At 39.7% G+C, this 20,618-nt stretch overlaps 1 protein-coding gene across 1 annotated transcript in view; it reads left to right on the forward strand.

Moving 5' to 3' along the window:
• LOC134586125 (uncharacterized) overlaps positions 1 to 20,618 on the forward strand; it is a 111,267-nt gene that overhangs the window by 74,047 nt on the left and 16,602 nt on the right. The window contains exons 13-18 of the mRNA XM_063441635.1: positions 223 to 417; positions 1,651 to 1,813; positions 6,815 to 6,964; positions 8,278 to 8,438; positions 8,989 to 9,165; positions 10,502 to 10,643. Coding sequence (XP_063297705.1) covers positions 223 to 417; positions 1,651 to 1,813; positions 6,815 to 6,964; positions 8,278 to 8,438; positions 8,989 to 9,165; positions 10,502 to 10,643 — 988 coding nt within the window. The remainder of the gene's footprint in view (positions 1 to 222; positions 418 to 1,650; positions 1,814 to 6,814; positions 6,965 to 8,277; positions 8,439 to 8,988; positions 9,166 to 10,501; positions 10,644 to 20,618) is intronic.

The raw sequence follows: 20,618 nt of genomic DNA on the forward strand, positions 1-20,618 counted from the left end.
TTTGAAGCTATTCTGCTGGGATGGCTGGGCCTTTCCTCCTAGTATCTGCGTAAATGTGGCACAAGGGGAAATAAGATTAAAATCCAAGCTGATCCTCTTACATATCATTTTACTTGTCTGGGCACCTTTGCATAAAAAGCTTTTGAAATGATCCATACCCTTTTGTCCTATTCTGTGAATGCAATTGCATTCAATATAAAACCTTTCTCTATGTATTCCCAGGTACCGGACAAAAATATTATTCCAATGGACCCAATCACAATCTTACTTTCAGTCATCTGTATATCTTTCCTATATTTTTCCTATCTTCGGAGTAAAAGCAAGTATTGGAATTTCCCCCCTGGACCAAATGCCTTGCCAATCATAGGAAATATACACCATTTAGATTTGAAGAGGCCGAACAAATCATTGATCCAGGTAATGTTCACTTAGAAGATACATATTCAATTAGACATTCTTGGCCTCCTTTTTTTATTATGGAAGAAAAGAAATATCCGGGCAAACCTAAGGTTTCTTCTAAAAGGCAGTCTTTGCTATTTGAAACAAGGAAGTGTAGACGTGATAAAGGCTCAGAGAGAAGCCAAAACGTTGTCTCCACTTGCTTGTTTCAAATAAAAAAGATTGCTTTTAAGAAGAAACCTCAGGTGTACCTGGGTATTTATTTTCTTTTATTTGATGTCTTCAGTGATTGGCCTCCATTTTAGAGCACCCTGCAGGAAGTATTACCCATTTTTAGTGTGTGCATTATACTCTTGTTTCTTTTTTTTTTATGGCTTAGAGTAAAGGATTTCTATGCTAAGCTGAGATTTTAGCCAGTCAATCATATGTTCTATCTTGTGACCTTGCTAAATGCACCAAGCAGAAGTGATGATACGATGTAGTAAATTATACAGGGTGGTCTGGCTCCATCCTTCTACATGGCTGAAGATTTTCATCCATGATACCATTGACTTAAGGTCATATTGCTCCTACTAATAACTGGTAATGTCACATTTCTGGAACCTTTTCTCTGCAATAGTTTCAGAATGACTGCAATTTTTTCAGCTTGGAAAAGTTACAATTAAATAATTAAAAAACAACAACAACACTTTATTGCCAAATTACACATAGACATATAATGCTAATTTACAATAGTCCTAACATATGTTTTTGATATAGGCACTTATATGTACATGCAGATTATGTAGACTACGTAACAACATTTAGATAAATAAGAAATAATAGTCCTCAAAACATTGAATTATAGAGGTTCAAAAGTCATTGTCTGAAAGAATATGGCAACATTCGGGAGGGTAATCAAAATGGTGTCCTTAAAATTTTAAGTAAGGGTAAAGCTGTAATTTAATTTTTTTGACATAGCAAAGTCAAAGAGGAAAAACAGAAACTTTCCCAATGAAATAGCTAAATTATGTGTTCTATTTGTGGCTAGGTTGCCATTCTGTTCTGGGGTCTAACATGGTGTCCCTCTAGGACCTGTGTAAATGTATTTTATATTGACAAGAATATGTGAAAATAATGCATTGTTGACTCAACTATATATCATGTAATACTGTTATGTTATGTGTCCAATACATTGTCATGTATCTGAAAATTCACTGTCCTTAAAAATAAATAAAATCTGTATTGTTATTTTTTTATTGTACTTTGCAGCTCTCAGAGAAGTACGGCTCAATATTCAGCATTCAGATAGGATCCGATAAGAGGGTTGTGCTCTGTGGATATGAAACAGTGAAAGATGCTCTCATTAACCACGCAGATGCGTTTGCTGGAAGACCCAGAATGGTGCTGTTTGATGAGATATTTTTAGGACATGGTAACTGACATAAAATATCTATGTAACACCTAAATGGGGGAGACACCAGATTAGCTACATTAGCTAAGACCCATTGTCAACTGTTCCAGATCTTGTAACTGTTCCATAATGACTACCTTAACTACTGTAATTCGCTTCTCAGTGGTCTTACGTATTCCCAACTTGCCTCATTATAGTCTATAATGAATGCGGCAGCGAGGCTCATCTTCCTGTCCACCCGCACCTCCCACGCCTCCCTGCTCTGTCAGTCCCTACATTGGCTTCAAGTAAGATATAGGACTCAATTAAAGATCCTGATTCTTGCTTACAAATCTCTACACAATGCTGCTCTGACCTATTTATTCTCACTAATACACAAATATGTCCTGTCTTAGCCCCTTCACTCTGCTAGAGACCTACGTCTAACCTCTGTTCGTACTCCTACCTCTAAAGCTCGCCTTAAGACTTCAATAGGGCTGCACCGTTCCTATGGAACACCATTCCCCTCTCTGTTAGACTTTCACCCAATCTCCATTCCTTCAAAAAATCTTTAAAAATTACTTCTTTAAAAAAGCTTAGCAATTAAACTGTGAACAACTTTCTCTCCACGCAACCTGATTCCTCTCCTGCAACTGTCATCAAAACAACACTAAGCCCTTTGTGAATACTATCCTAGCAAAGTACTTTTCTACCATACCCTAACCTTTTGTGTCACTATCCCCCTCTCCCTGTAGCATGTAAGCTCATTGAGCAGGACCCTCAATCCCTCTGTTCCTGTGCATCCAACTCGTCTTTTTACAGATACCTGTCTGTTAGTCCACCCATTGTACAGTGCTACAGAACTTGTTGGCGCTTTATAAATATTAATAATAATAATAATAAAGTGTTTTTACTATATATTGGGGCTGATGTGTACTGTAGTCATTGCAGCCACCCAGTAGTGATGGGAGTGAGCGCAGGACTTTTCTTTCTGCATTTGTATCCATTTTTTGTATTACTCAGCCTTGTTACAATGCAGCTGCCCATCCCATGTGTTCCCTATTAAGGGTTAATAATTTATAGGGGTTTATATAAAAAAATACCCCTTTCTGTCTCATTGGAGATTTTTGCCAGAGGCTCAAGGAAGCAAGGTGAATGGTTACAGTTAGGACCCACCTAGGGGGGTCTGCCTTGATGTTGGCAGGTGGGCTCATCCTCTCATGGCCATTGGAGGTAACTAAAAGACCTCCATTTGTTGAAAAATACATAGGGATAAAGGAGAGAGCGCAGGTAACTTGTTTTTCTTTGGTTTTTACTAATAATAAAGTGTGGCAAGAGTAGCATAACAGAAACAAAAGTGATTAAATTCCTACATTACAGAGAATTCAGAAGTGAAACTGCAGAGGCAAGATCTATACACCAAAACTGCTTCATTATGTGAAAGTTGGATCTTGCGAAGAGCATTTAATTTGATTAAAGTAGGATTGTAATTGTAACAATCAATACATACAAAATTATATATATATATGTGTGTGTGTATATTGCATTCTAGGGCGGCTTTCTATGGCTTTACGTATCAGGGCATTATAACAGTCATTTGTTCTTTAGCAGGGTTTAAAATAAAGTAAATACAACGCTATATGAAAATCAACCCATGACATATTACACCATGTCATGATTCTTTTAACAAAAATAAATCCAGAATGAGGAAGCCAAGTGGAAGAAACAATTACACCCTTACTGCTTCCACATGAATTGGTGATTAGCCTAGCCTTGGTGAAGTTATAGTCTAAATTTGAATAAAGACAGGAGGCAAGTATTTTCTTAACCTTTCTTTACTGAACCTCCCAGCAGCTAACACGGAGTTAAATCTCAAAAAACAAACAATCTATGAGAACATATTACAGTGCAATAAAGACATAACAGGCCCCTACTATATCCTCTCTATTTGGTGATGTTGAGCAGGTAGAGGAAGAAACCATAACCAGGAAATGGAACTGGAAACAACAGTCATGAAACACAGGAAAACAGGACCGGATACTCTAGAAGCACATCAAGCTAGAAAAGAAAAGAAACACATGAGATCATGGGTGCTATTAACTACATTATAACATGCAATGCACACAGTACAGGTACAAAGGATGTAATAAACACAATAAGACAATGACCAAAACAACACAAGAGGGCCTAAATGGTGAGAACAACAATGGAATCGGGAACCACACAGGGAAGAAAACCAAGCAAGCAACTACAAGTCCAACAAGCAGGATAGGAAGGGGGGTGGGAGGGAAAGAGATACAAACAACTGAACAATCTGGGTGAGACAAATACTCGCCTCCTGTCTTTATTAAAGGCAAGGCTAATCCCCAATTTTAATACAAGATAGGAGTCTTTATATTTGCTGTTTTAATGCTGAGAAAAAAGGTCCAAAGTCACGTGAGGACGCGGACGAAAAAGAAGAAGGTCTGGAACGTGGTTTCCTGAGACAAATCTGCAGCAGACAGGATATCAGATGGAGCCACCCAAGGAGAAAACTGACAAAACTGCAGCTCCATGAATGGGCCCCGAAAGAAGCATAAATGCCAGCCGACATCAAGAGCTATCGGATCCACCGAGCCACCATAGTCAACGAGACAGGACGGTGACGAGAGACGTAGGAAAGAAATAGAGGGCCTGTGGAAGAAGGTCGGAGGGAAGATGTTACCGACAGATACCAATGCAATGCATACAATGGGCCACACACCACTTAGGGTGGCCCAAAAATATGGATAGAAAACTGACGTGGAGTAAGATTTGTGTACCTGGGTGCATATTACTGCATATCCTATCATAGTGTTGCAAGGACTGAAAACAAGGCCTTTAGCCTGTGGAGGCGATATGGCTAGCAGCACAGCCTTTCTTCTGGCCAGCCCTGGAGGAGCAAGGATTCACATGAAACATCAGTTTCAGTGAGATTTGCACTTAGCTGATGGAAGTGTAAACCGCCACATGACAATTAAGCTCTTTGATGAATTTATCTCCAAATAACAGGCCACCAGCTTCCAGTCCCAATTATTTGGCACTCAAGTCAGCCAATTTGGCATCCAGCCTGGGGACCCAGCGCAGTCTAGGGCCATCTTCCTACATTCCACAGGTATATTGGTTGATGAAACATGACCCCAGCAAAACTACAACAGAATGGCTGAAAAAGAAAATAATCAAGGTGTTGCAATGGTACAGTCCTCCAACCGATTGAAATTCTGTGGCTAGACCTTAAGAGAGCTGTGCATAAATAAATGCCAGCAAACCAAAATGCACTGAAGCAAAATTGGGAAAAAGAGTAGGACAACATTACTCAACAATGTTTACAGTGACTGATAAAGACATACAGAAAATGATTATTTCACATTATTGCTGCTAAAGTTGGTTTTAAAAGCTATTGAATCATAAGGTGTACTTAGTTTTTCACACATAGTATATATATATATATATATATATGCAGATAAAATCCAAAGTGCTTGCTCTCCTGGTAATAGTAAAGCTCTTGCCCGGTGCTAATCCAGCAAAAAATATGTAAATATTCCAGTAAACGGACAGCACTCAAGGGTCTATCAGATAAAGTAAAATGTAACTTTTAATTCATATAGAGAAATAAAAAATACACATCAACGTTTCGGCTCCCATCTGGAGCCTTCTTCAGGATGAATATTTATCAATATATGCACATGTATTTAAATAAAGCTAGTGCTATCATACAATTACATAGATGACTACCTTAGGGTGCACTAGCCTTGGGTACACAATGTCTGCGTGACTGAAGTGAGGGGGGTGCACAGATTTCACCGTCCCGCCTGCCACTTTGTGTAGGGTGGTATTATAGATTACAGGAAAGATAATTTTTATCCTCTTCCTTATCTGACACAAATAAGTGTGAGACACTATATGGAGGCTAGATCACTAAAGGAGGTAAGATATTCAAAAAGGGTGATTTTTTGGCTTCTTAATTTCTAGCTAAAATACATTTTATGTATCCAGAAACTAGTGGAAACTAGTTTCTGATTCAAATAACACAATGTATGTTACACTTTCCGAGCAACTATTTAACAATTGCAGGAACTGCAATTTATTAGAGAGACCCTGACACGTAAACAGATTAATAATATGAAAAGATATACAACATCTCTGCAACAAGCTTCTTCAATTAAGAGTTGCAACCTTAATGCCCAATCCCACAATGTCTCTGCAACAAGCCTTTTCAACTGAATGCTGTAACTTTAAGTTACAAATTGAAATTCAGAAGATATTTCACCGAATTTCTTTCACCTTTTTTACTAGATTATTACTTTACTATAATAATGCTACAATTATTGCCTATAGTTTACTACTGTAATATGTTGTACTTGCTGTTACATGTAGTTCTTAATAATCTGCCTGAAAAAACTCTTGATTAGCAATTACTTCTAAAACAAATGTCTATTCTGCTCCACCTCTCCTTCCCCCGCTTTCCACTCGTAGCTGTAAATACCTTTAAATAATTATGTATCTTAACTCCCAACACCTCTGCAACCAGCCTCTTCAATCTTTTTCGGCTCTACCCACCCACCCTAGTTCCTTCTAACTATACACTATGCTCTTCTTGATGTAATAATAATAATATAATAACATATAAAACCTAAACTCAAATTGTAGGCACATGTAAATCTCAAGATAAAAATGATAGATATTACAATTTATGTAATTAAATGCTGTGGCGTCAAGGGAAACGTGTAATTAAGCAACAGAATAAAAAGCACAAAATTAAGAAACAACAGAAAACAAAATGAAAGCAATTAATATGACACACGCAAAAAATACATAGAGAAATAACTGGTAACAAGTAGCGCACATAGCAAAGATGGAGAACAATGGATGCCCTTAGAAAAAGAGCAAAACAAAATGGAATATGAGAATGGGTAAGAAGTAGAGAGAATGAAAACAATTAAGACGCAGAAAAATAGGACAGGGAAAGATGTAGTTGTAATATTAATTTATATTACTTGATGTTTTGCATTGTTTTCTTAACAGGTGTTGTTTTTTCCCGCGATGAAAACTGGAAGGTAATGAGACGATTTACTCTTTCAACGCTGCGAGATTTTGGAATGGGAAAGAAAACCATAGAAAATAAGATATATGAAGAATATGATTCTCTAACACAAAAGCTGCAGTCTTATAATGGTCAGTGTTCAACTGCAGTAAACGTTGTTTTGTTGTGTTCTGCCTTTTAATTATTATTACATTATGAATGCTCTCTGTTACATTCATGGGATAATTTGTATAAACTTTCTAAAATACTGCATCTGCTGAATTCAATTTTGCTGCAAGCGCTATATTGTTAAGTATTTTAAAGAGTAAGTTAAATACTGTTCTTGTATATAGAGGAATATGGCAAAATTGAGAGAGTTTAGTGGAGCATCTTTATGTCTGAATGTCATCCTTCTCTCTCTCTCTTTGAAATTTAACTTAATGTTACACTCAAAATTACATAACCACTACAGTTACAGTTATGCTATCAGGAGTAAACTGGTGCTGTCCGATCATAACCTGTCAAATATTTTTAGCATGGTTTGAACCTTACTAGACTACAGATGGCCTGTGCTGCTTTCAGTCTTCTTGAACATGAGAGGCCAGATGCCGATACAGACAATCATTCATTGGCAGAGAGTGTCAACTAAGAGTTTCACCCTGGGCAACTTGAGAAGGGGGAGCATGACTACTGCCCATGGTTGGTGGGCTGGATTAATAGTTCTCTTACCTGTCCCACAAGCCGTCACTAGTGGCAGGCATGTTATCCATATTGGCTGCTGACCTGCAGAGGCTTCTCCAGGTTTTCCAGAAGTCACATGGCTGAGGTGCCTTGGAGGCGTTGGTGTCTGGGATGCAGCCAGCTCCCAGGGCCACAATGGACAAATGGGTGGTGGCCAGTGCTGGAGACATTCCATTCCATTTGTTTTATTGGGCTGATACTGAAACTAGAACACTTGTTACCATTAAATAGCAGTGGGAATTTGAGCACCAGGCATTTTTTATGTATATCATACACTGAGTGATATTCATGGTTTCCTCATTTTCATGAACTATACCCAATTTCTGTGCAGTATTTTAGTTCTTCTAAGAGCTACACTTTTCTGCATGGATTTGCATAATTTGTTTTCCTGGCAAATCATCAGGGATCTCTAATGCTCAGGGTAGGATTTAATCCATTAGTAATACTGCAGTGAGAACAAGTATGGTAAGATGTTTTTGTTTTCTTTATCTATCATGACAATATCACTATTGAGTTAAATCTTACCTTTTAACATTAGTGATGCAGCCATGGGAAAAGAATATTGTGGTAAATATAATAATAACAAAGTGCTTAACCAGGAAATGTACATTCAGATTACTCTAGTTTCCAAGTACGTCCTGGGGATGTTAATTTTCCCTACATCCAGGGCATGTTACTATATATTAAATATGGTAAGAATTTTCCGTTGTATCTTTAATTCCAGGGAAGCCCTTTGAAAATACAAGGATAATGAATGCTGCTGTAGCCAACATCATTGTGTCCATACTTCTTGATCGTCGTTTTGAATATGATGATCCAACCATTTTAAGGCTCATGCATTTAGTAAATGAGAATGTCAGACTTCTGGGATCTCCTATGGCATTGGTAATTAATTATACACCATTTTAATACATTGTTTCTTCTTCATGCTTTGATCTTTGCCATATTTTCCCTCTTGCCTGACATGCAGCGATGCACTGGCAATATGTCCCATCCATTATGTTAGAAGGATAGTTGTAACAGAAAAACAACAGTGGAGGATAAACATTTTACATAAATTTGTCTATTAAACTATTTATTGCAATTTCATTATTCATTTTAAACTAGCTTGAAGAAAAAAAAAAAAACGTGCTAACCCCAAATTGTTTGTTTGACATATCCACCATAACATTAGTTGAGTTGACAAAGAGTGTGACTTAGAGGACCAGCAAGGGCTGGATAATCCCAATCACAACTCTCTTTCTGATATGATTTGAAATAGGTATACATATATTGGTGGCTTAGTAAACAAAATTTCAGAGTTAGCAAAACAGTAACAGTCATGTATGATCTAAGATAAAACTCACATTATTTATGAGCCAGGATTCAGTAAAATGCAAACAACCTATATAAACACTGTAACATGCTCTAAATACATTCTGTTTATTTTTTCAAGCTGTATAATGTCTTTCCTTCTGTGCTGCAATGGTTGCCTGGAAGTCACAAAACCGTTATCAAAAACATAGAAGAGCTGAGAAGCTTTGTTAGAGAGACTTTCACAGCACATAGGAATCATCTAGACATCAATAACCAGAGAAACTTTATCGATACATTCCTTGTCAAACAAAAAGAGGTATTATTGGATTTTCTTGATATTTTTATTCCTGCATTGTGTTTGCTTATGTATGCAGTACTGTAACAAGCCACTAGAGCACATTTCAGATTTCTTAACCACCCATATTTCCACCTGAAATGTATATCTAAACATAGTTCATTTCCATGTTCTATTTACATTACATAGTTCAATATCATATTGCACAAGAGACTTTTTGAATTTGTCATGGAATACATGCAAGGCTAGACTGCCGTGTTGAATTTGTTTGGAGTTCGGAGGTAATTTTCTTAAATCAAATCCAGTCTTATAAAATTTAATTAATTCCTATATAACCACAATGTTGAAGGTTTCACTTAAGGAATTTTACTTTTTTTGGACAAATATTTTAATGTACTTTGAATTCCTGTTAACTCCCTGTATGCGTTCACGCAAATTGTACAAGTATCACGAGGTGGGAATAGCTCAGTCAACAAATGATGAAAAGCACAGGTTTTAGGCTTTAATCTTAGTGCATAATGTGTAAAAATAGACGGTTTGTTTTTTTAAATCAGTAATATTAAGCAACTATTAAAAAAAAGCTATACATGCCGAGTCTCATATTTTGTGTCCGTGACTTATGAATTTATTTTCCAGATTAGAGCCAACTCCTGATAATGCTAAAGTCTACATATTATTCCTTTAGTCCCCAAATGTTACACTATGCTGTCATGGCATTCTTGTCCCTGTGTGAACTATGCCAATAAGAAATATTCTACTTCATGAGTAGATCCTTCTATTTAGTAATAGGATCCTTAAAGAAGAGCAATATAATGGTCACGACCTTGACATATCAAACTGCGGAGCCCAGATGTTGCAGAATTACAACTCATGAATACAGATTTCTGAGAGTTGTAGGAAAATTAAAATTTGGGAGGGCAGAGTTTTAGATTCCAGGCTTATGAGGGCCTTCAACACCCTCTTTTCCTGTGAGTCCAACATGTCTTGTTGCAAATACATGTCTGTTAGTCCACCCATATACAGCGCTGCAGAATTTGTTGCAGCTTTATAACTAAAGCGATTATTTCAATTATTTGTTCATCCTTAGAATTTATAACATTTTTATCACCGCTTTTCTACATGAATTAGCCGTTTGCGTTATTACGGTAAACCCCTTTCCTTTTAGAATGTAAGCTTGTTTTTGGTGAGCCACAGCTCTTCTTGTTTCTATATGTCCAACTTGTCTTTTTGTCACTACTGTGTTGTAAGTCAATCCATTGTACACTGCTACAGAATATGTTGTTGCATTATAGATAATAACAATAGTGAAAATTATACCCTGTAATAGTCTATAATTTGTCAATATATATTTTAATAGGAAAAGCCTGATCCTGAATTATATTTCAATGACAAGAACCTTACGACTCTTGTGATTGATTTGTTTGCTGCTGGGATGGAGACAACCTCTACAACGCTACGCTGGGGTCTTCTGCTAATGATGAAATACCCAGATATTCAGAGTAAGTATATAATTTGCCCTTATGCTTTGTGGTTTAATTATGTACTAACACTCTTAGGAAAATGAATGCAATATAGGTTATATACCACGTATTAATTAATTTTCCTTCATAAGATCACAATTTAGTAGCAGAACTGAGCACCTTGCTTGTAACATTGAAGGAACTTGCACACCCTGTCCTAAAAACAACAGGTATAACATCTAGGATTTTGAGAAGTGCATAATTGCAAATGTAATATAAACGATAATGCTGAAGTGTACATTATGGAAAAATAATACCATCTCATGGTTTTGGGGCTATACCTATTATGATGTCACCAAAACCCTACAACAATATTATTTATCCATGTGCTACATGTTTTACAATTATGTATATACTTAATTCCTCAAAAAAACACCTCTTACTAGAGCTGCAGTAGGCATCATGCCACACTCCTAATGTTGTGGGCTACATCTCCCCTCATGATTTGCAAGCATTATGACTGTAAGCATTATGGGGGATGTAGTCCACAGTATCTGGAATTATGAAGGTTGCCTACACCCAGCTACTAGAGATTTGTTTGTTCTCTGCTGAAGGTAGACTGTAGCATAAGCAATTATATCAACAACATCCCATTATTTTCTTTTCTGCTCCAAGTGCATTAGACATCTTAACATCATTTGTGTAAGGTGCGGACACAGGCAATATTTTTAAGGTGGAATCAGCAGAATGTGGCAACAGACTAGACGTGAGGTGTAAAGATGAAGCCAGAATCAAATATAGCGCAAGACAGTGAGCTTGCAAGAAGGAGCTGATGTGAGTGCCATCAACTTGTAAGGAGAGTAAAAGAGGAGGATCAGTTTTATGAGGATGAAAAATAATAAGCTCAGCTTTAGAGATCTTGAGTTTCATAAAGTGTGAGGACATCCATTCATAAATGGAAGAAAGGCAACCAGTGAAGCATTCTGAGAAAGTAGAGAGTAGGGCAGTAGAGATTAGGGCAGGATAGGTGTATCTGGGTATCATCGTCAGACAGGTGGTAGTGGAACCTTACTGAATTAAGACATTTGTCAAGTGAGACAGTATAAAGAGAAAACCAAAGGAAACCAATAACATAGCCTTGGGGAACTCCAACTGAGACAGGATAAGGGGAGGAGGTGTTATTAGAAAAGGAGACACTGAACAAACACACTTTATGAAACTCAAGATAACCACGAGAGACAAGTGGTGGGTTGAGCGTGTGTGGCCTGGAGAGCCTGCGGATGGTTGCACTTTGAGCAACCTCCGCATTAACTTAGCCCTAAAAGATGGAAAATAGAGCATTACAACTGAGTGAAGAACTCCCCAGACCAACCAAGAGATAACTCAACATAAACACAAAAAACAGGCTGAAAAGAGCGAGCAACCAAGCTTCTTTACTGCCCATACACCACTGACAAAGAACCAGAACTAGGGGAAAGTGACCAAAGTGGCGGAGGGGACGACACTTTACCCTTGCCGGCATCTCCAATGAAAGAATCCTCACCTGTGGCTCAAGAAATTCTCCAACAATGCCTTGATGCTATGTCTGAGAAGATGCTGCAGAACATCCATCACTCTCTTTTGGGAAATTCCTCCCAAAAGAAGCATCAAGAGACATCCTAACTCATGTCTTTTATTTTCTTGCTAAAGAGACACCACTCAAATCTGCTTGAAATGCAAAATATCTCCTAAAATGTTATGCCTCGATCCAAATCCAGCAGGACTGTTTCCACCGCACAGAACTCTCTCACCACACAGCCATCCTATAGCAAGTAACAGTTATATTAGCTAACATATACCACTTCCTTAGACTGTTGTTTCTCAAGGGTTTGCTAAATGTAATTCACTAGGTTGCCAATACATCATTTTACTTACTTTTGCTTGAAACACAACAGTGCACATGGCAGCTCAGTAAAAATATGGTTGACTGAACCCTACAATCTGAAAGCACTTACAAAATTTAATATTTAGCACATTGCTCCACCATTTAACTCATAGATCAACAGCTATGTATGGTTTATTACCCCCAAACAGCTAATGATGCTAAGTTTACCATCACTATCGCCGTATACTGTTCCTCATTAGTCCATACTGAGATACCTTGTATGCCACCTTATGTTTAAAAACCATAAAAAATATAAAAACATTTAATAATAACAACACTGTTCTCTTAAGAACATCTCATGTTGGCTCAACCCTAATTAAAAATTACCCACTTCGCCACATAATAAGGTATATGCTGTGGCATCTCCAATTTGGTTAAGCCTCCACTTGTGTAATTTAAATCAGAACTTTGTGAACCAGGATGTACATTTCTAACACTGTTGTTCGGGATAATTTATTTTATCAAACTGACAATTTGCAACTTACAACTTGTTTATGTATGGTTATCCCACTCCCACAGAGTGTCATCGAATAGACACTTTACATACATTGGAGTGTATGCTCACATTTTTCTGTTGGGTAAGCTACCTTTTTAGTTTCCAATGCCCACAGTTGCATTAACCTAAGTATCTTGGGAGACCCCTCCTTTTCGTTCTGATACCAAGACCAATCATAACCAAACAGCAACATATCAAGGAAGCTGACCACACAAATCTGGATCCCAATATTGTTCCCTTCAATGTTTTGTGGGAGCCCACGAGCATTGGATCCCATGAGCAGGGCCCTATAGTGATACAAGTTGCCCCACCAATGCCCTTAGTAGATAATACACATATTCATTTGAGAGCTACCTTTGTTTATCCCTACAATTATTCTAATGTACAGTCATACTGTTAAAGGCATCAATACCGCAGTCAAAAGGTTAAGCTTCTTCAGAGACCTCCGTCAGTTAAAACCAGATGTAATCTGTCTCCAAGAGAATCATTTAAACAAAAACAAAAAAACAACTGCTATAGAACAACAAACCTTCCCGTTCCAGTTCCATGCATTCACCAGGACTAAGTCAAAAGGTGTCTCTAGTCTGGTCAGAAACCAAGAGTCATTTGAACCGCACAACACCGTAGTAGATATGGAGGGCAGGTTTATAATTCTGGTTTGCATGATAAATAATACAATGTATACACTTGTTAACCTGTATTCCGCCAACTCAGAACAATGTAACTTCCTACAGAGGGTGTTGTTACACCTCCCATCAGTCCAGATGGGGATCACAATAATCTGTGATGACTTTAACCACGTCCCTCAAGCTGTCTTCCATGGTGAATCCACAATCACCAAGATTTTCCAAACTTCTTGCCTCTTCCTACAAGCCACTCACAAAGCACCTATATAATGTCTGGAGGACCTTACACCCAGATAACAGAGAATATACATTATTCTCTCAGACCACAATACTTACTCACTAATATACAGGTTTTTGATGCCTGGCTCCTACATAGATTTATTATTATTATTATTATTATTATTATTATTATTATTATTATCATAGTGCCAACACATTCCAGAGTACTGAACAATGGGTGGACTAACAAACATGTAATTGTAACCAGACACGTTGGACACACAGGAATGGGAGAGGGGTTAAGGGCCCTGCTCAATGAGCTAGAGTGAGTGGGGTAAAGTGACATAAAAGGTAAGGGTAGTAAAAGAGAAGTAGATTGGTATTCACTGAAGACTTAGTGTGTTTTTCTAAGACAGTTGCAGGAGAGGAATCAATTGGGAATCAATTGGGAGCTATTAACAATTTAATTAATACGCTTTCATGAAAAAGTGACTTTTAAAGATAATTTAAAGGAGTGGAAACTGGGTGAGCATCTAACGGAAAAGGGAAGGGAGTCTTAAAGGCGAGCATCAGAGGTAGGTGTACGAACAGAGGTCTGTAGGTCTTCGGCAGAGCGTAAGATGGGACTTAGGACTTAGATGGGACTTAGGTGGGAGCAGCATTATGTAGAGATTTGAAAGCAACCAGAATTTTAAATTAGGCCCTATATCTTACGGGAAGCCAATCCCGGGACTGACAGAGGGATGAGGGGTGGGAGGTGCGGGTAGGCAGAAAGATGAGCCTCGCCACCGCATTCATTGTAGACTTTAACAGAGCACATTAGACCACTGAGAAGAAGATTGCAGTGGTCAAGGTGAGAGAGGATCATGGCATGAACCAGTACATCAGCCACATCTGGTGTTAAGTAGGGGTAGATGAGCGCAATGTTTTTGAGATGGATGCTTCAGAATCAAAAAGAATACCTAGGCAGTGAGCCTGCGTGGTGGAGCTGATGGTAGTGCCGTTAACATGGAGGGAGACAGAAACAGGAGTAGCAACACTTGAGGGAGGAAAGACCAAAAGTTCTGTTTTGGACAGGTTGAGTTTAAGGTAGTGGTTAACCATCCAGTTAGAAATAGCAGAGAGGCAGTCAGAGACATGAGTCAAGAGGGGTGGGCAGAGATCAGGAGAGGACAGATAGATTTATGTGTCATCCGCATTGAAATTATATTGGAAGCCAAATGAGCTGATGAGTTTACCAAGGAAGGCAGTATAGATCGAGAACAGTAGGGGACTAAGGACTATACCTTGGGTAACACGATAAGAGAGGGACTGGGGAGAAGAGGCAGAGTCAAATAAATAAACACTGAAAGATCACTGGGAGAGGTAGGAGGAGCACCAGGAGAGCAATATCTTGGAGACCGAGATCACGGAGGATGGGAAAATGCTGTTGATGATCAACAGTGTCAAAAGCAGCAGAAAGGTCAAGGAGAATTAGGATAAAATAGTGACCATGAGAGTAGATCATTGGATACTTTGGTCAGAGACGTTTCCACAGAGTGCTGAGCACGGAAACCAGACTGAAGCGGGTCGAGTAGAGTAGAGAGTTGGATTCCAGGAAGTTTGTCAATCTTGCATACACAACTCTTTCAAGAATCTTGGACACAAAAGGCAGTATGCTCTATACACACCATAGTATAGTCTGACCATGCCTCTGTAACCCATACCATAATATACTCATATGATTCTAAACACTGTAGCCTGTGGAGGTTAAACAAGTCGCTTCTCCAAGATCACAAGTATGTCACAACTCTGAGAGCCATAATAAGTGACTATTTCCCACGGATATATCTCCCTTGGCCCCACCAGACCTCCAGTGGCAAGCCTACAAACCTGTCATCCATGGTCTGCTTATGAGCTAACAGGCTAAAGGGCGCATCTCAAGCTAATTACGTTAACAACCTAAATAAGATGAACCAAATAACCCTCAGTACTGACCTCAAGAAACAAATAGCTGAGATACAAAAAAAATATTCAGGAAGCTGACCTACACAAAGTGGGTTTTGGGCTGCAGAAGCTTAAAGCTAAGCAGTATTTACAAGGTAACAAAGTTAGTAAGCAGGCAAACAAATAGTGGCAAAAATACCTTATGTAATAACATTTATGGATGACTAGAAAATGTCATAAAAAGAAATAAGCGATACTTTCGCAAGTTACTATACAGCCCTCTATATTTTAAGAAATGATAGCGAAACAGAACAACCTTCCCCTCCACACATAGATACTTACTTGGTAAATATCAACCTCTCTAGCCTAACTCCAGACCAACAGCAACTCTTACAAGCCCCTATAACAGAAGAAGAAGTGATCCACGACATAAGATCACTCCCTGCAAACAAAGTCCCAGGACCCAATGGTTTAACCAACCTCTATTGCAAGACATTTGCGGACACCCTAGAAATAAATCTCACCACACTTTTCAATACAGTCACTACCATGTCTGAGTTACCGCAAGCTATGAACATTCCCCAAACCAGGGAAAACCACAGGAAAGATTGGAGGCAGGGCCAAACTCCACCCTGGCCAATCAGCCTCTCTATGAGGGAATGTTCAGTGTCTCCATGCAGAGGCAGAAGCACCTTTACTGGCAATCTGAGGAGTGGCCATTTGAGTTGTCCCTAGGCTGCAATGTAAACTCAACCTTTTCTCTGAAAAACAAATATAGATGGACGGGTGGAGCATGCAGTGTCAAAAATTGCAGGCTAGCCTCTGTCCTAAGGTCACTCCCAACCACTTACAAACACAAAGCAAAATTGTAAAGAGAATATGTATACAAAATAACGAGGTGCCACAGTCACTATATAATTACCAGCTTCATATGGAATGTTCTCGAAAGTAAAGAAGAGAAAATCTGATTAATAAAACATTTGAGTAGATAAAATGTTAAAATGTGAATATTCAGCAATGGCACAAAAACAAATGTGCAACAATAACAAAAGAAGCCTAAATAGGCTTACAACCCTATTGGATAGCAGCTGACAACAACTACCTTCACAGCACAAAGTTCTAAAGTGCAAGTGTAAAGTGCAGAGCAATTTCAAGTAAAGAGTTGAAAATTAAGGTGCTTCAGTAGCTGCTTGTATATCAAATTCTAAGGTCTTCTTATCAGGGCTCTACGTGTTTATTGATCCGACTTCCTCAGGAGCTCCTGCCTTGTTCCCTGGTCTTCCGTCTTTTAAATTTGTACCTTCTGGTCTTAATACAGATTTAGATATTTTAGCTTTTATGGATTTAATTATATATCGTAATACTAATCTGCATCTTCCATGTTTTTTTTCTCCCTTTTTCCTAGTTTATTATATTTCTTTTTTTTTTTTTTATATTTTTATTCTGGGTTCAAGTTGAAAATGGTAATGCAATCTTATAAGATTGTGTTATATATTTTAACATTTTTAAGATCTGTTTTAGACATATGTTTTTTAGAATTACGAAAAGCATCTGTATTTTTATGATAATTTTTATGATAATTTTAAAATGTTTTAATGAATTTGGATATCCCTCTCCTTAGATATGAGTTTTGTGATTATTATCTCTATATATAAAACTATTTTATGCCAATATAATAAATTCATATAAATAATAACAATTTATATAAATATATTTTTTTTATGTATGATATTTTCCAATCCGAAGAATCATAATCCCTCTATGAACAGAATTCCCCTTGTGGTTCCATCACTGGAATTGAGAGTGTTCATTTTTGTTTTCCTCCTATGTGAATGGACTGTTTTCATGCACATATTACTATTCGTGAGATTATTGCAATTATTGTTGATAATAAATATATGGTCTAATTCACATATCATTAGGTATTTTTGTTATTATAATTGTTTTGAATAGGCACGAATGTGAATGCAGACTACAAAAGACTCTGAAAAACTCCAGTTTGGATGTTCAGACATTTAGCTGTGTATATTGACAATAAAGTTAGTTTGCGTTCCGTCATGGCCTATGACGTCGCGTCCGGCGTAACTAGCGCTCTTTAAAGTAATTAGATGTATACTTTTAATGGGAATGTTTACTAATTACCAAACAAGCAACTAGTGGCTAACGATGTACCATGATAAAACAAATTAATGGCTAAGAATTTAGCTCAGCAACTGTCCATAAAGTGTACCTTCAAGGTCACATTTAAACAGGGCCGGCGCTACCATAAGGCGGCCCAGGCGGCTGCCTTAGGGTGCACCGGCCCTGGGGGTGCAAAATCAGGCTGACCGGAAGGAGGGAAGCGCACTGCGCTCCCCTCCAACCGACGACCTAATGTAGCGTGGCCGAGTGCCCGGTTCTGCGGGCGCGCGAGGGAACACTCTCCCATGTGTGCTTCCTCTTGATGACGTCAACTTCCGGCGCCGGCATCCCTACGCGGTGCGCGAGGGAGCTGAAGAGGAAGCACACATGGGAGAGAGCTCCCTCGTGCGCGTGTGCCCGCCCGCCAGCCAGCCTGCCTGCCCGCCCGCCAGCCTGCCTACCCGCCCGCCTACCCGCCTACCCGCCCGCCCAGGAGCCCAGCAGCACCACTGGACCCCAGGGAATCCCTTCAGCACTCCAAAAGGTAAGGAGGCTGGGGGATTAAATAAAAAAAATACATGTGTTAGTGTGAGTGTTAGTGTGTGTGTGTGTCTGCTAGTGTCAGTGTGTGTGTGTCTGCTAGTGAGTGTCAGTGTGTGTGTCTGCTAGTGTCAGTGTGTGTGTGTCTGCTAGTGAGTGTCAGTGTGTGTGTCTGCTAGTGTCAGTGAGTGTGTCTGCTAGTGAGTGTCAGTGAGTGTGTCTGCTAGTGTCAGTGTGTGTGTGTCTGCTAGTGAGTGTCTGCTAGTGAGTGTCAGTGAGTGTGTCTGCTAGTGAGTGTCAGTGAGTGTGTCTGCTAGTGTCAGTGTGTGTGTGTCTGCTAGTGAGTGCCAGTGTGTGTGTCTGCTAGTGTGTCAGTGTGTGTGTCTGCTAGTGAGTGTCAGTGAGTGTGTCTGCTAGTGTCAGTGAGTGTGTCTGCTAGTGAGTGTCAGTGTGTGTGTCTGCTAGTGTCAGTGTGTGTGTGTCTGCTAGTGAGTGTCAGTGTGTGTGTCTGCTAGTGTCAGTGAGTGTGCCTGCTAGTGACTGTCAGTGAGTGTGTCTGCTAGTGTCAGTGTGTGTGTGTCTGCTAGTGAGTGTCAGTGTGTGTGTCTGCTAGTGAGTGTCAGTGTGTGTGTCTGCTAGTGTGTCAGTGTGTGTGTCTGCTAGTGAGTGTCAGTGTGTGTGTCTGCTAGTGTCAGTGAGTGTGTCTGCTAGTGAGTGTCAGTGTGTGTGTGTGCTAGTGTCAGTGAGTGTGTCTGCTAGTGAGTGTCAGTGAGTGTGTCTGCTAGTGAGTGTCAGTGAGTGTGTCTACTAGTGTCAGTGTGTGTGTGTCTGCTAGTGAGTGTCAGTGTGTGTGTCTGCTAGTGTGTCAGTGTGTGTGTCTGCTAGTGAGTGTCAGTGAGTGTGTCTGCTAGTGCCAGTGAGTGTGTCTGCTAGTGAGTGTCAGTGTGTGTGTCTGCTAGTGTCAGTGTGTGTGTGTCTGCTAGTGAGTGTCAGTGTGTGTGTCTGCTAGTGTCAGTGAGTGTGTCTGCTAGTGAGTGTCAGTGAGTGTGTCTGCTAGTGAGTGTCAGTGAGTGTGTCTGCTAGTGTCAGTGTGTGTGTCTGCTAGTGAGTGTCAGTGTGTGTGTCTGCTAGTGTGTCAGTGTGTGTGTCTGCTAGTGAGTGTCAGTGAGTGTGTCTGCTAGTGTCAGTGAGTGTGTCTGCTAGTGTCAGTGAGTGTGTCTGCTAGTGTCAGTGAGTGTGTCTGCTAGTGTCAGTGTGTCTGTGTCTGCTAGTGTGTCAGTGAGTGTGTCTGCTAGTGAGTGTCAGTGAGTGTGTTACTGTGTGTCTCTTACGGAGTGTGTTTGTGTGTGTATTAGTGAGTCTGTTTGATGTCTGTTAGTGAGTGTGTGTTTGTCAGTGAGAGTGTATGTTTTGTAAGTGAGTGTGTATGTATGTCTGTCGCTGAGTGTGTCTGTCAGTAAATGTGTGTGTCTGTTAGCTGGTGTGTATGCATCTGTTCGTGAGAGTGTGTGTGTGTCTTCAGCACTTATCTTTCTCTAGCGCCGGACTCCCTTGGCGCAGGGGATCCCTCCGCCTCTCAGCTCTGAATGCTCTTGCCGCGCACGCATTCAAACCGCCCATAGGAAAGCATTACTCAATGCTTTCCTATGGACGTTCAGTGTTTTAGAATAGCGGAAGCTCCTCTAGCGGCTGTCAGTGAGACATCCACTAGAGGCTGGATTAACCCTTGGTGAAACATAGCAGTTTCTCTGAAACTGCTATGTTTTCAGCTGCAGGGTTAAAACTAGAGGGACCTGACACCCAGACCACTTCATTGAGCTGATGTGATCTGGGTGTCTGTAGTGGTCCTTTTAAGTGTGTGTGCATCTGCATGCACTGGCGTACATACCGCGGTCGCAGGGGTCACAGCCCTGCAACCCCTGCGACCAGGTGCCCGCCGCCATGTGTTGGAGGGGGCGAGGATATGAATGACATCATATCCCTGCTCCCTGTGTACCACACAGTGCAGCTGGCGCCCTGTGATGGGGCTGGGCTGCAGGACAGGACTCCAAGGAGCCAGACAGCATGCATCCAGGGGACAAGATTGAACTGATGTAAGTATGTAATTGTGTATGTCTCTGTATGTATGTATGTATGTATGTCTCTGTATGTATGTATGTATG

This window comes from Pelobates fuscus, chromosome 2 (genome assembly GCF_036172605.1).
Source record: "Pelobates fuscus isolate aPelFus1 chromosome 2, aPelFus1.pri, whole genome shotgun sequence".
Lineage (NCBI taxonomy): Eukaryota > Metazoa > Chordata > Amphibia > Anura > Pelobatidae > Pelobates > Pelobates fuscus.